Source organism: Triturus cristatus, chromosome 2_2, assembly GCF_964204655.1.
Source record: "Triturus cristatus chromosome 2_2, aTriCri1.1, whole genome shotgun sequence".
Classification (NCBI taxonomy): domain Eukaryota; kingdom Metazoa; phylum Chordata; class Amphibia; order Caudata; family Salamandridae; genus Triturus; species Triturus cristatus.
In genome coordinates this window covers 1195604424-1195621159 of record NC_140582.1, presented here as the reverse complement: position 1 = coordinate 1195621159, position 16736 = coordinate 1195604424, and the positions used below count along the sequence as shown (strand labels likewise).

The 16736-nt window shown below is 46.3% G+C and overlaps 1 protein-coding gene across 1 annotated transcript in view; it reads right to left on the bottom strand.

Annotated features, from left to right (window-relative positions):
• Positions 1-16736, bottom strand: part of LOC146863373 (uncharacterized) — a 187461-nt gene that overhangs the window by 75674 nt on the left and 95051 nt on the right. Inside the window, exon 3 of the mRNA XM_085642802.1 lies at positions 14016-14196. Coding sequence (XP_085498928.1) covers positions 14016-14196 — 181 coding nt within the window. The remainder of the gene's footprint in view (positions 1-14015; positions 14197-16736) is intronic.

Genomic DNA, 16736 nt, shown 5'->3' with positions numbered 1-16736 from the left:
AGAGGAAAGACATTCAGGCAATATGAAAATACTCACCAATCCTTCCAAGGGGCGCAAATTTGCAGACTGGCAGCAGCAAGGGCATTGGGGGTGCTTCAGTCCTTGGGTGGGATGGGTTTCAGCAGAGAGCGAGGTCTATGGTGCCCCAATCCTGCGTGAGCTCCACAACCACCCTTATTGCCTTGTCTTTGCTTCTCTGGCATCTGACAGAGTTGTTCTGTGACCTGTCCAGATGATGACCCCATGTGGTTCCCCTGTCCTCACTCATATGGGCCGTGTGCTGGTGGCAGCAAAAGCACCCCAGATGTCGTCAAGCGGAGTGGACCCAGACGGTGGGCTCTTTGAAGCTCCAGGGGAGGGAAGAAGGTCAGGTCATGAGGATAGGGAGGAGGTTGCAAACCTCAGATGTCAGAGCCCTCCACGCGTTTTGAGAATCCTGAAAAGTAGAGATTGTTCTTGTGGCACTAGTGATCTAGGTCAGTGAGTTTGTTGCACAGGTGCTTGGATGGCCTTCAGGTGACCTGCATTTATTTTAACTCCAGACCAATGCCGAAACATTGCCTTGAGATCTGGGACACCTTAGCAGATATAAAACTGACCTAGCATTTATTACAGAAACTTGGCTAGATGATAACAACTCCCCTGGCATTGCTACCGGAAGGGACGAAAGAGAGGGGGTATAGTGGTCCTATTTAAAGACTGATGTATCTGCGTTCCTGAGTCAATTCGGTGAACATGAGATCCTGGCTTTTTTCAATATCCAGGGGTGAGTAAAAACTACTCCAAGGGGCAGTGATTTATAATCCTCCTGGATATAATCCAGCGTTTAGCACCAAATTGTTGTTCCAACTATTCCCTACTTGCCTAAACATAAACACTTTCTAGCTATTGGCGACTTCAACGTTCACTTCGAAAATTCCATAGACACGGTGGTGAAACACTTTGAAAGTGACAGGCCGATACTGCAATTAAGACAATGGTTCAAAGGGCCAACCCACAAGTCTGGGCATACATTGGACCTTCTAATTTCTAACATACAGGCTACCAACGTCTCCAAGGTCACACCTCTGTCCTGGACTGACCACTCCCTAATCTCCTTTTCCCTCAACCTGCCAATTAAGTTAACCAAGGTGGCCAAACAATTAATGATGGTAAAAAGACCATGGAATCTTATTACCCCTGATTTGTTTGGGTTCAATTTTTTTGCATGTGACCCAAGCATTGCAGAAACACTCTCTGCTCAGGCTGAGGCTGAACTTCTGCATGATGAACTCACCAATGCACTGGACCTGTGCGCCCCTAGATTAGCAAGCAAATCTAACAGGAAAATACCATCTGAGAAATGGTACTCATTAGATTTAAAATTACTAAAAAGGAGATGTAAATCCCTAGAACAGAAGTGGAGACTATCCAAAGAAAACAATGATAATCTGCTCTACAAAAAGGATTTGAAAATCTACCATAATGCCCTCAAAAGTGCAAAAAAAACCTCTACTATGCAAAACGAATTGACGATAATTGCAATTCTCCTAAAGAATTATATAAAATGGTGAAGGAACTCTGCAAACTAGCTAGTATGTCCCACACTATGACCCCTTCTGCTGACAATTGCGAGATAATTAGCAACTTCTTCACTCATAAAGTCTCCTTCAATAGCCAACTCACTGTTAACAAATAGGGAGACATTAGCGCCACACCCCAAAGCACATGCTTATTTAAGCAACCTGGCCCCTTTTTCAGAAGAACAAATCACTTAAGCTATGACTGAGGTTAAAGCTGGATCTCCACTCGACCCGTGCCCTCACTTTATTTTCTCAAGACTTGCTTCAGTCCTAAGCCTAAGTCATTTGCATCTTTAATAAATCCCTGGACTCAGCATCATTCCAGGACATATGGAAAGAAACCATTGTATTTCCACTATTAAAAAAAGCAGGCCTGGAAATCTATAATCCTGCAAGCTACCGACCAATCTCTCAATTACCTTACCTGTCTAAGGTGTTGGAGAAACTGGTCAATAAACAACTGGTCAACTTCTTAGAAACTAATAAAATACTAGATCCCTCAAAAATCGGTTTTAGAGCTGACAACAATACAGAAGCCACCCTACTTGTAGTATCAGATAACATCAGATCCTTGGTGGACCAAGGTAAAGCCGCTGCATTGATCGTTTTAGACCTAACGGCAGCTTTCGATACCGTTTCCCATGACCACTTGCTACATATTTTATATGAAAAAGGAGTATATTGAAAAGCCCTTCAGTGCTTCACCTCTTTTCTATCCAATAGAACACAAAAAGTCCAAATGGGCCCTTATTCTTCCAGCTCGCGAACTATCAGATACGGATTCCCATAGTGGGCCTCCTTGAGCCCCACTCTCTTTAACGCTTATGTCTCCTCCCTAGCGGAGATCACCAGGAAATGGGGCTTCAATATCTGCTCCTATGCGGGTGATACACAGTTGCTAATTGCCTTTGAAGAACGGCATAAAAATACCAAACACAATCTAACTAACTGTCTCACAGAAACAGCAACCTGGATGACGGAACACAGCCTGAAGTTAAACGCCCAAAAGTCCGAGATCCTGCTTTTTGGTGGAGCACACTTAATCTGGCACAATACCTGGTGGCCCCAGGCGCTGTTGCAAAAAACGTGGGCATTCTCATTGATAATGGTCTGACAATGCAAGACCAAGTCAGAGCGCTATGAGGAAAGAGCTTCGCTTTGATGAAACTACTGCGCAGACTTTTTTCATGTATACCCTTAAACTGTATGTGGGAGAGTAGGATCTGCTTCACATGGGTACCCCCACTTTTTGCTGGTGTTTCACTGTTTTTCGACCTTAGTCTGGCTGTGGCCCTGCTAATCAGGACCACAGCCTTGCTGCTTCCTCTCTAAAATGGTTTCCATGTACATTAGGTACATATCTAATTGGATTCTGGCGTGCCTTATAAGCCCCTAGTATATGGTATACTATGTACCAAGGGCATAGGTACCTCAGAGGCCTACCAGGGGCTGATGCATGTATTATGCAACCCCTTGGAAGCACTCCAAAATGGCACCACAAGTCTGCTACAGCAGCCTGGGTAAGGGTGTGCTTGCAACTCTTACAGTGGTATAGGCTACCTATATCACTACCATTGCACACACATGTAAAACCTATAAATCACTCCTATAGCAGGCCTTAACAATCCTGAAGGTAGAGTGTTTGGTTTTTATGTGAGAGGGTGCCCCTGCATGAGCAGAGCCCCTCTGCAGCGTTCAGAGTACCTCCTCTGATGCTGTTTGTGGTGCAGCCTGACCATATACTCTTAAGTGCATTATAACCTCGCGGTAAATGCTAACTTTGGGATGGCTGAATGGAAACATGTTGTGTTTGGTGTCAAACACGTTGGAATACTACCCCCCCCCCCCCACCAGTTCTGGTGGCGGTGGTAGCATTCCACCCTTCTAGAGAGAGAGACATGTTCAAACTGGTCTAACCCGGTAGGACTTTCTTGAGCCCTGGCATCACAAAATGGATGCCTCTGCCACAGACATGGGTCTTGCCTCCTGCTGCTGACCGAAACACCGGCAGGGGAGGCCTGGACTATAGGTTTCTTGTCAAAGGGAGGTGCCACCACCTCCCCAGACAGGCAGATGTGTATTGGGGCTGGATGGGAGCACTCTTTGGTGCTTTGAAGTCCTGCACTGGGGACACACTTGGTGTCCCTGTGCATAGTCCAGTTCAAACCGGTTGCAGGGGCTACCTGCCCCTGCTCTGGCACGAAACTGGACAAAGGAATTGGGTGTAACCACCCCTCTTTCCAAAACCTCCCATAGGTGGGTCCCCAGAGTATGTCCAACCCCCAATCCTAATATAAGTATGGGAACCCAATCCTTGTGACTTTAGATTAACCTGGATGAAACTCTGCAACATATATCCTGGACCTTCGACTTTCTATCTCGACTAGAAGACAGAAGAATTCTCCCTTGGGGTCAAGGAGTGACTCTCCTGCTTGGCAGGCACCAAAGAAGCAACTGACCGGTCTGCATCGCTGAAGCTCCCGTCGGATGCTGAAGTCTTTGCATCACCAGAGGTAGATTTCCAGACTTCTCCGAGGCTACCCTGAGTCCACAGCAAAGCTGAGGCCCGTGGCTATCGTGGGTGACATGGAACCGTGACCCCAGGACACTGGGAACTTTTGCAGCAACACTATCTTCTGGGACTTCCTTGAAGTTGTGCTTTGGGCTTCGAGTAGCTCCAGCCTTAAGCACCTCCTGCACCGAAGATTGCTGGCCTCCACTCCACGAGTGACCCGTGGGCCAGTTTCAAGTGCGACCGCTCGAGGCTCCTTTGCGATCGCTAGCCCGTTGGCTAGTAGGTCCCCACGAAGGCAACTCCTCTTCTACTTGGGCTTTCCTGGTTGCTCCAGACGTGCCCCAACTTACCCTTGCTGGGTGAGTCTCCCAGACCTTGCTGATCTGCACCGCAGTCCTTTCTCTGATTTTCAGTGACTTGCCGTTGCCAAGGCTTGTTGGGTCCAATCTGGTTGCCGATACCGCAGCACTCGACAGACTTTGTGGGACAGCTCAAATCCAGCTCCTGGTCATCATCAGGACCTCGGGACCTGGTGGCTGAAGAGTCAAGACACCCATCAACTCACCTGAAGCACCCGACATCTGTGGGCATTGGTCCATCCTGCCCTCGGTCACTGGCTAGTGACCCAGACTCTGTCCCCTCTGCTTTCAGGTTCCTTACATCCTGGATCCAGGCTTGGATCTCTTCGGACACTTCTCCTCTTCACAGCAGCAGCAGTTCTTCGCCAGCTTCCATTGTAATCGACGACACGACCCGACACCAAAAGACACCTATGCACCCGGCTTCCCTGGGTGAGGTAACTCGAGTACTCCGGTGCTCCCGTGGGTCCGAGTCCTAGAACTTCTTAAGTCCAAAAGGGTTTGGTCCTGACTCGATTCTAAGTGTCCATAATCTTTAAATTTCCAACCGCAACATTGCCCATAGAATCTAACGGGAACCTGCGGTTGTGTTCACACACTGCATACAGTCCCATTGGGTCCCTGTGTCACTACCTTGGGTGGTTCCTTGGTGTCCCAGCGATTCTACAGACTCTAGGCCTTGTGTCTAGTTCAGTTGTGGTTCTTATAACACTTTTTTGGTATATGGTTTGGTACGCCCCCAGGGCCCAAACGTGTATTTGTGCTATTACTGTTGATTGCTAACTTGCAAATTAAGTACTTCGAACTCCAGTCTCATAAAGAGACTAGAGGGGTGTGTTCTATCTTAAATGCATATATTTTGAATATATACCTGGTGTGGTTGTCCTTTCATTTGGTCATTTAAGAGATTATAGACTGGTAAAACAAGCTGCTTTACATTCCTTCAAGACCTAGCCTGAAGGCTGCTCTCTGTAGCTACCACTAGGATATCTTTCAATAAAGGTTGTCTTTAACCAATTCACCATAAGGGGTTGTTTGGACTGATACAAGGTGCCCACTAGAACTAGTACACAGCATATATCAGGCCACCATCTCACACTGTAGAAAATTCATTACCCATGCACTACCTTCTAGCAGACTTGATTACAGGAATGCGCTCTATGTGGGCATGCCCGACTACCTTTTCTCCCGATTCTGGTGGTCCAGAATGCTGCCGCTAGATTAGTCTGCAACAAGAGCAAGTATAGCTCCGCATCTGAAAGTCTAAGGGAACTACACTGGCTGCCCGTACAAGCTCCTGTGTTATGCTCATAGAGCACTACATAAGAATGGCCCTCGGATCTTAAGAGATAAAATTGAATTTTATATGCCGGCACGAAATCTGAGATCTCGCCATCAGGCCATGGTCAAGACCAAACGGATCAAGAAGGTTAGAGCTGGAGGGCGGTCCTTTTCTAATCTGGCAGCCGTCCACTGGAATGAGCTACCCTTAGACCTTTGCCTAATGGACACATGTTTGTCCTTTAGGAAGAAACTGAAAACATGACTGTTCCCCAAAACATAGCCAAAGCCACTTAGTCCAAATTTGACTGAAGTCTCAATCCCTATATTGTCAGGTTAATCATCATTTTCATATCAGAATAATGCTTTCTTAGCGCCATGATGTCCCTTGGGATGAATGTTGCGCTCAACAAATACAAATAAAGGTGCCATAGCTTCAAATACTGGCCCAGGAGGTGAATGAGCAGCTCTTTCACCATTGACAGGTGATTCTCAAACACCTCTACTCTGTCACTGAAGCCTGCAATGTCAGCCCAGATCAACTTTGATTCCATAGTGAAGCTGAACATCTTGGCATTCAACCCCTCCAGGTGACAGCCCACTGTGTTGATTTCTTGGAGGATACAGTCCATCATGGGGTACGTTAGAGGGCAGGATGAAACATCAGTGGCCACAGCGGCAGGCAGTTTAAAGGATGCAGTTGTGGGGTGGGGCAGTAAAACAACCTCTATGATGAGCAGCTGACCAATCAACTTGCCAGAGGGCATCTCTGGATATGTAGGGAGGAGGGGGGATTTGCTGCCTACTACTAGTATTAACAGGGCCCTCAGTTGACGATGAGACAGGCCACTCTGTAGCAAGGTAGAGTGGGAGCCTGTCATGACCGGAAGTCCTTCTGCACAGAATGGCCAAAGTTCAGGCGAGGTCTCCACTACTCTGCGTGCCGGGTGCTGGCCTCATGTTGTCTCAAGACCCAGTAGTCTAGAGAGTGCCAGTGTCCCTTCTCGGTCTACCCCAGGTGGAACTGCCATGTGCCAGCTTGTTTCCGGTCCAGGGAAGACATGGCTTGGCAGTTCGGGCTGGACTGTTCCCATGAGGCACAGGGTCAGACTGATTTGCATATGGCCATGTCTGAACTGGGGTGGCAGAGTGGGCTAAAGAACGGTGATGGATTAAACCCAGATCGGTTGACTGGGGGTGAGTGCTTGCAATGTTCAACACTCCGTCCATCATTTCCTTTGGTTTTTGCTTTGTTCGCCATAAGTTGGCAGGGTATGCTCAGACGTGAGTCCCTTGCTCACTTTGTCACTGGATTCAAGCAAGCCTGGCTGAAGACGGCTGAAATGCCAGAAACTGGTTCTAGGAAGCTTGTTTCCGGTCCAGGGAAGACATGGTTTGGCAGTTCGGGCTGGACTGTTCCCATGAGGCACAGGGACAGACTGATTTGCATATGGCCCTGTCTGAACTGGGGTGGCAGAGTGGGTTAAGGAACGGTGATGGATTAAACCCAGATCGGTTGACTGGGGGTGAGTGCTTGCAATATTCAACACTCCGTCCATCATTTCCTTTGGTTTTTGCTTTGTTCGCCATAAGCTGGCAGGGTATGCTCAGACGTGAGTCCCTTGCTCACTTTGTCACTGGATTCAAGCAAGCCTGGCTGAAGACGGCTGAAATGCCAGCAACCGGTCCTAGGAAACTTGTTTCCGGTCCAGGGAAGACATGGCTTGACAGTTCGGGCTGGACTGTTCCCATGAGGCACAGGGTCAGACTGATTTGCATATGGCCATGTCTGAACTGGGGTGGCAGAGTGGGCTAAAGAACGGTAATGGATTAAACCCAGATCGGTTGACTGGGGGTGAGTGCTTGCAATGTTCAACACTCCGTCCATCATTTCCTTTGGTTTTTGCTTTGTTCGCCATAAGCTGGCAGGGTATGCTCAGACGTGAGTCCCTTGCTCACTTTGTCACTGGATTCAAGCAAGCCTGCCTGAAGACGGCTGAAATGCCAGAAACCGGTCCTAGGAAGATTGTTTCCGGTCCAGGGAAGACATGGTTTGGCAGTTCGGGCTGGACTGTTCCCATGAGGCACAGGGTCAGACTGATTTGCATATGGCCATGTCTGAACTGGGGTGGCAGAGTGGGCTGAAGAACGGTGATGGATTAAATCCAGATCGGTTGACTGGGGGTGAGTGCTTGCAATGTTCAACACTCCGTCCATCATTTCCTTTGGTTTTTGCTTTGTTCGCCATAAGCTGGCAGGGTATGCTCAGACGTGAGTCCCTTGCTCACTTTGTCACTGGATTCAAGCAAGCCTGGCTGAAGATGGCTGAAATACCAGAAACCGGTCCTAGGAAGCTTGTTTCCGGTCCAGGGAAGACATGGCTTGGCAGTTCGTGCTGGACTGTTCCCATGAGGCACAGGGTCAGACTGATTTGCATATGGCCATGTCTGAACTGGGGTGGCAGAGTGGGCTAAAGAACGGTGATGGATTAAACCCAGATCGGTTGACTGGGGGTGAGTGCTTGCAATGTTTAACACTCCGTCCATCATTTCCTTTGGTTTTTGCTTTGTTCGCCATAAGTTAGCAGGGTATGCTCAGACGTGAGTCCCTTGCTCACTTAGTCACTGGATTCAAGCATACCAGTAACCGGTCCTAGGAAGCTTATTTCCGGTCCAGGGAAGACATGGCTTGGCAGTTCGGGATGGACTGTTCCCATGAGGCACAGGGGCAGACTGATTTGCATATGGCCATGTCTGAACTGGGGTGGCAGAGTGGGCTAAAGAACGGTGATGGATTAAACCCAGATCGGTTGACTGGGGGTGAGTGCTTGCAATGTCCAACACTCCATCCATCATTTCCTTTGGTTTTTGCTTTGTTCGCCATAAGTTGGCAGGGTATGCTCAGACGTGAGTCCCTTAATCACTTTGTCACTGGATTCACGCAAGCCTGGCTGAAGACGGCTGAAATACCAGAAACCGGTCCTAGTAAGCTTGTTTCCGGTCCAGGGAAGACATGGCTTGGCAGTTCGGGCTGGACTGTTCCCATGAGGCACAGGGTCATACTGATTTGCATATGGCCATGTCTGAACTGGGGTGGCAGAGTGGGCTAAAGAACAGTGATGGATTAAACCCAGATCGGTTGACTGGGGGTGAGTGCTTGCAATGTTCAACACTCCGTCCATCATTTCCTTTGGTTTTTCCCTTCTCGGTCTACCCCAGGTGGAACTGCCATATGCCAGGGCCTGCAGGCCGCCCCCCAGGTCCAGACTGATGTGAAAAGGGGGGGGGCACTGATATACAACTGCCAGAGGGTGCACACATGAAAGGGGAGGCCAGACAGAGGCCAGGTACAGCTCTGGAGTCCAAAGGAGCCAAAGAGGACCTAAGAACAACCTAGGAAAGGGGATGGTTTACACCGATCCAAGGAGGAGGGGCCAGCGGGATGGAAGGGGCATCAATGGCCTCTCAAATGCCTGGTGTGCGAAGGTCAGCGGCCTCTGCCAGAGCTCAATCCAAGTCTAAGCAGGTCACTCCACCAGGCCCCCTAGGGCAGGAGGCTGCCACTGCTCCTTCCCTGCAGGTATCAAAGGGACGGGACTCCTCACCACGTTAGGTCGGAGGGTCAAGTCATTGTCAAGAGGGAACCCGAGGGTACATGGTCTTGTCAGCCCTCTCTGCTCTCTCCAGTAGAGGCTACCAACCGGGCCACTTCACACCCCTCAGCAGGGCTGGCAGAACAGAGAAAAGGGGGAGAGGGCAGGCGAGCACTGTCCCTGGAGACCCAGTGGAGCCAGAGGAGTCACAGTGTGGGGGAAAAATGTCAGTCTATGCCCCAATGCAGGGCAGCTAGCCCAATATGGTAATCTAGCACCTAGGCCACATTGTGGTCCTACGGCCATTCATTGCGTTGTCTCGTCCCTCTGGGGCTAGCTCCCCGTGGATGAGAGAGCAGGTGTGTGATGTGTCATCAGTTAGGTCGATTCCCCAATGAGGCGAGAGTACAGTGGGGTACCCAGGAAACCTGGCCTTGCTTCGCGACACTCACCCCTCAACTGGGGCCATGTTTATGGGGCCAGCAAGGCCAGCCAGGCCAGACAAAAGAAATGCATATAGGCCCAGGCCACCTAAGCAGCGTGGGAGGGGCAGTGCACTTTATGTTCCTTGCTTTGTTTGGTTTGCACCTCCATGTCCCGGTGTACGGCAATGCAGCCACTTCAGCTGGGATGAACTGATCACAGACCACCTGTCAGCCATGCAGTCTTCTCCTTGTCCGCTGCATCCCTCCAATCCTTTGTCAGAGCAGGATACAGGAGGATCAGGACAGTAGCGTGGTTTGCAGTGGATTCCGATATAATTACAAACTCAAAAAAGCAGCACACAAATACAATACACTAAAACGTTTATTTGACGTTGGAAAGTATCCCCAGAGGGCAAATACTGGAGTCTTCCCACAACAGTTGAAACACAAAATTACACAGCTGAGGTTGGTAGAGTACACTTTCTTTTCCCATACACCAAAAACCTTCTTCCGAATTGATCATATTTTTATGAGTGAAGTGCTACAACCAACCAATATGACCATGGAAATTCACTTGATTTCCATTTCTGACCAAGACATTGTGGAAATCACGCTTGAATGTCCTGGATCAAAGTCCTCTTTTCAGAGGTGTTTTTTTCCAAATCCCTTAACCAGCGACCGTACATTTCAGTATGAACTTAGGTCAATGATTATAGAGTATTCCCATACTAATCATCCCCAAGATACTATCTATGCCACACACTGGGACGCCTTCAAGGCAGTAATACAAGGGAAGTGCATAGCTCTGATGACCACCCTCACAAGGCAAAGAACTACGGAATATCTAGCACTAGAAGTTGAGTTACTCCAGGCTCAAAGGGCCCATAAGGATTCACCCTCCCTCCTGCTGCAACGTAAAATGAATATACTCAAGGGTAAACATACAGCTATATTCTCCAATAGAGCAGATTTAACACTTTCACGCCTGTTAGGAATAGGTTTTCTGGCTGGCTGGGGTATGCACCTAAGCCAGGCAGAATCCACCACTCTAGTCGGGATAAGGGAATTACACGTCTAAAATAACCCCTGCTCAGCCCCTTGGTAGCTTGGCACGAGCAGTCAAGCTTATTTCAGAGGCAATGTGTAAAGTATTTGCACATAACGGACAGTAATACAGTGAAAACACTACAAAAGGACACCACACCAGTTAAAAAAAAAAATATCCAATGTTTATCCATGTAAAACAAGACCAAACAAAACAAGTCCAACATACAGTAATCCACAATACATATAAAGCAAAATTGGACTTTATATACAGTTCCTTGAAGTCGATAGCTCCGTCCGGGGCTATCGCTGCATCGTGAACAAACAAATCCAACCGTTCGGTCCAGTCATGGCGTCGCAGGACAGCTATGGTGTCAGAGAGACCCATAAAACAGTACCTTTGGAGATGCAGGGCGTTAGACTTTGCGGTGAGTTCCAGAGTTTTGAAGTCAGAAGCACCGGAGTTGGCAGGCAGAGACGGAACATCCCTTATATCACAGAGGATAGAGATCATGACCTGTCACTGGGTGAGGATCATGAAATGCCAAATGATGGTGTTAGTGGTGAAGAGGAAGGGGCTGACTTGCGTGAAGATCTCATCAACAACGTCTTCTCATGAGTGAAAGATTGTCATGAGATGTCATGACATTGACTGTTACAGAGACTCTTGCTGTGAAGATGCGAGGAGGATGTTTGAGGGACCTATTAGGGATGTAAAGCTCTGGAAAAATCTGCTGAAGCTGTTTATAAATGACGCATTGGACATGTGCACACTTTGTTGCTGTTGCTTGGTGTAGGATACAGATTTTGAATGTACTTTGTACTCCACAAGTTGACTATGTGACTTATATCATATGTATGGGTTTATAGCTAATCTCTTTGTCATGGTCTGTTTTAGGTACCTTTACCATGGCACCTTCATTTGGACATTTCAGAGTTGTGACATTAGCAGGTATATTTTGCTGTTTTGAAGTATGAGGTGTACATGGATTGCTCCTTGGAATGTCTGCCACAGACTTTGAGTGTGCAAAACCTGTACCAAGACAGCTTGCACAGGTATATGATGTAACCACAATTGGGAATAAGGCTGAGACCTGTCCTAAAAGGGCACATTTTGGTAGTTGAAACACAAATTAAATAGATTGATAGGTAACAATCTAATCCATGATTTAAAGTGAGACACTTGAACATTTTAAATGTTTTCATTAGAGAATATATTCAAGCAGTGTTGTTAGGCCATTAGTGCTTTGGGTGAGAAACATTCCTTTGAATGTGAGACAGTATTTGAAGGAGTTAATAGGCACATTCTGCAAAGCTAATACAATAGAAGATATTGAATCTTAGATTCATTATCCTCCACAGATCAGACAAATTATTTCTGACCTCAGAGCCATTCACAGCGCTAGTTGTGTGGGCAGAAAAATATATTTGGTGGGTAAGGCAAACTTAGTTTTAAAATCCACCTATCACCGGATCAATCAATCAATCAGCAGTATTTATAAAGCACTGCTTGTCACCAGAGAGGGGATACAGGTGCTTGCTGTAGGTCTTAGTTGAAGAGCCAGGTCTTGAGCCCCTCCATCAAGTCGATCAGGGAGGGCAAGGTGCAGGGGTGAAGGGTGTTCCAAGCTTTGGCTGCGAGATGGGAGAAGAAGCGTCCTCCAGAGCTGCAGCAGCGTATGCACTGGATCTGTGCAAGGTGTGAGCGAAGGTTCTTGAGGGATCGTGGAAGTAAAGACAGTGGTTCATGTAGGGGGTCCGTGGTCATGGAGGGCTTTGTAGGTGTGTGCGGGAGCTTGAACTAGCATCTCTTCTGGGCCAGAAGCCAGATGGAGCTTCACATCCAATCATGTTCTGTTAACATACCGTTTGTGGCATGCCAATACAAGAGGAGGCCCTTTTGATTAGGGTGCCGGGTGAAAGTTATTTCGAAGGTGACATTTCGCCCAAAGTGTCATTCAGCACTATGCCATATTAAATCTAAGATTGATCAAATTAAACGAAAGTCATTTGACAGTCATTGTTGAAAAATGTAGATTAGAGGTAAGATGTGTGGCATATTTGGTCAGAGGAAAAGAGTAGGATGCCCAGAGATATTTGAAAGGTAAGCAGCAATACTCTTATCAAAAAGGTCAGCAGTGGTAAATGTGGAATTAGATGTGGCAGCAAATTCATCCAGCCATCAGGTTAAAGAGAGAGACTGTTAATATTGTACCAACAAGATGACCTCTGAAGGAGCATGTGAGCATAGATTTGAGGATGCTAGGACATGTGATTTGGCCAGCCTTACAAATATTTGTCTACAGGGATTTCAGCACAGGGTATAAAGGATGGAGAGCAAGAAACCCAGCGACCTTCGATTGAGCTGGCGAGGAAGATAAAAAGAAAGACAGCCAGTTTTGGCAACAAAAAAAAGTGATTGGCTCATCCAATCATTATGATATTGTTTTTGATTACTCAGACATTTACCACTCAGATTGGGTAAACTTGTCCTACTTAAGGCACACAAATTATGTATTTATTTATTTGATGACGATGACAGGAAGGAAAAGAAACTGCACATTCGTTAGTGGGTGTAAAGTGTTGCAAAGTACAGCAAAAGATGAGATGAGATGCAGAAGCCCTGACCCATGAGCAAGCAAGCTTGTTGAAGGACCAGGAGACCCAGTTAGGTGAGATCATTGGGGAGGAGAAGAAGGAATAATTGAAGTAGGTCCTAGGCCTAAGACAGAGCAGAGGTGCTTCTTCTAGATGTAGAGATACCTTACAGGGAAAGGGTTAGAATAATATGTTTAGGGATTGTGGACACTTATAAATAATTATATATATATATTGATTTGTCGTTTCGTGTGTCTGTTAATCGGCATATTCGGACATAAAGAGCTGTGAGTTCTCCTCTGCTTCAATTGAAGTGGTCTTAATTAAACATAGGGGCAGTTTTTTTGTTCACCAACCAAAGTTCTCAAATATGCATTCATATATGTCTTCAAGTGTTGAACAGCAAAAAATAAAAACAATATTACATTGCTCTATAGAAACGTAATTTAATGAGAAGCTAAACTAAGATTACATTTAACAGCCAGAGTTGGCTTGACTGAAATGATATTACTCAGTTGTGTGGGTCATGGCATACCTCCATCTGCCTGAAATTGCATATCTCAGCTCTGTAATGACATGCCTCAGTTTGTCTGAAATTAAATATCTCAGTTCTGAACTGAGATGTGTGAAATGAAATACCTCGGTTTTGTTGACGTCAGTGAAGCTCCAGGTGTTGGTGGTGCTTGCATTGATGCTGACTTGGACTCCTCCTTCGGCGATGAAGGGCACCCCGGCTTGAAAGGTCAGTTGTGTGTCCATTCCCATATTGAACCCGTGCTCATGGGAGAACGTGCTCTCAGACGCAACTGTTTTATTAAACCTGGAGGAGACAAGTCAATACTAAGAATCAACTATTTGTTTACAGAAATACTTACACATTCAAATCAGGCTACTTAACCAAGCATAAACAGCAGTGCACCGGTTGAAATAAAGAAGGGTGCAGATGAGCATAGTTTATTGGACGTCTTATTTATGATAGGTCTTGCTCCCAGCAACACTCCATTGATGAGCAGTCCAATGTGTTACAGCAAATCTCAGTTATAGGAGATCACACTCACTCTCATGACATCATGTTACTTGACTATGGACTCACAGCCCATTAAGGTTCTGGGATTCCCACTGACTGGAGTCTTGGTTAGCTGAGAACAATGCACTTGGTATTGTTTAATATTTAATCATATTGGACAGTGGCCGAGTAGGTTAAACCTAAATGTTGTATAGTTATGTAATGTTAGATTTATGGGTAATGGCATTGGGTACCCAGTGGATATAGTACTGGTTCATTTCAATAGACGGACTCCAGTTCTTGATAAAGAGGCTTTATCAGAAGTACAAGTCACACAGGGCCATATCAACAACAACCGGCGATAATTATCGCAAAGCGCACTTAGCGCTCGGATAATTATCGCCGGCTAGCGTGAATTTTTATCGCTGAGATAGTGTGCTATTAGCAACGCTTATCTCAATAGCGATAAAAATCCTCACGCTAAGTGGCTAACGTGAGATTATCGCTGGAAACCCAGCGATAATCTCACGTTAGCTTGTTGTTAGGGACAGACAAACTTAGCCATGATATCCTCCTTCCATAGGATATCATGGCTAAGTCAGAAAAATACCAGACGTAAAAAAGAAGCGTTAACCGCGGTTAGCGCTGCTTTTTTTGTCTCTAACAGGGTTAGCGATATTCTTGATAATAGGAGAAATGTGACTTAGCGTCATTTCTCCTATTATTTTACTCTGGAACGCCCCCTTTGCATCTCATTAGAGATGCAAGGGGAAGCGTAGAGGAAAAGGGTGCTAACATGCAAATTTGCATGTTAGAACCCTGTTGTTGATAGGGCGCTAGTTTTATCTCTGCTTTTTTGGCTTTTAAAGCCAAAAAAGCAGAGATAAAGCCCTTGTTGATATGCCACACAGTGTGAAACCCCTGGCAAACCCCGGCAACTAACGAGCTCCCCTGGGAGTCTATAATACCCTGCAATGAAATCCATAGAGCTTTTCCACAGGATATAACCCCCCCTTTTTTTCAACAACAATAAAAACATAACTCTCTTATTATAAATAAGGAAAGCAATATAAACAATACAACTTTAAATTAATCTTGCATTACTAAAACTACACATGCAAAAGCATAATCATTACATTGCTTAGGGCCTGATTACGAGTTTGTCAGTCCGACCACCGAGGTCGTGTTGACGTCGGATCCACCACCGCACTGTTGGTGGTCCAATTGCGATGTTGTCGGTTTGCATTGCCAAAACTGCCAAATCAACACCGACATCAACAGCCTGTTACAGGGAACTTCACCGCTGTCCAAATTACGAGTAGGCTTTCCGATGAACCAACCATGGTGGTTGGACCAGCTGCTTAGAGTCGACGGAAACAAAAGATTTGGGGGCATATTATCAAGCCAGACGATAAAGTTATCGCCGCTTTAGTGGCAGAAAACTGCCGCTAAAAAGGCGATAATGGGCTTGATAATATGCTCTATGGAATTCCAATTGAAGCCCATGTTAGATGTGAAGGACGTCTAACATGGGCTTCAATTGGAATTCCATAGAGCATATTATCAAGTCCATTATCGCCATTTTAGCGGCAGTTTTCTGCCGCTAAAGCGGCGATAATTTTATCGCCTGGCTTGATAATATGCCCCTTGGTTTGCATACTCATTCATTTCTACCCTGCAGTCTCTGACATGGATCCATTCCTCCAGGACAATGATCCTGTTGGCGCCAAAATCAATGTAAGTCGGTTATGCTACATGTAACCATAGACTGGACTTTGCTCATTTGGGACACACTCCAACAATGTGTATACCCTACCACAAGGCATATTTGCATATGTGTCACGCTTTTGTGTACATCCCACATGTTTTATGTGAAGATGTACACACTTGCATCGACAAATTCAGAAATATATACACTGCCGCCAAAGACACCGCTGTGGTACCAGCGGAAACATAGTAATATGGAAGACGGGAGACCGCAGACTCAGCGGTCTTTTTGGACAGCCACCAAGGCTGACTGGCAGTCGGACTGATGAAGTCGTAACCAGGACATTTAATCTTTACATATAGAAATGTAATCATATCAATGTACATTACTTAATCATATGCAAAACCTAATCATCCACTTTATACGGCTTGCACCTAATCTACCTACTAATCCTTCCTTTTCTCACCAGTTTCTGTACTGATTTATCAGGACAACTACTTATAGACACTTTCTTGGAGACAGGAGTCACTACTGGTCCTTCAGAATTTTCTTTGCACACTTGGTATTCCAATTCATTGCACAAGGTCACTTTCCTAGGAATTCCACCACCTTACATCACTTAGCAAGATCATATTTCCTTTAACCT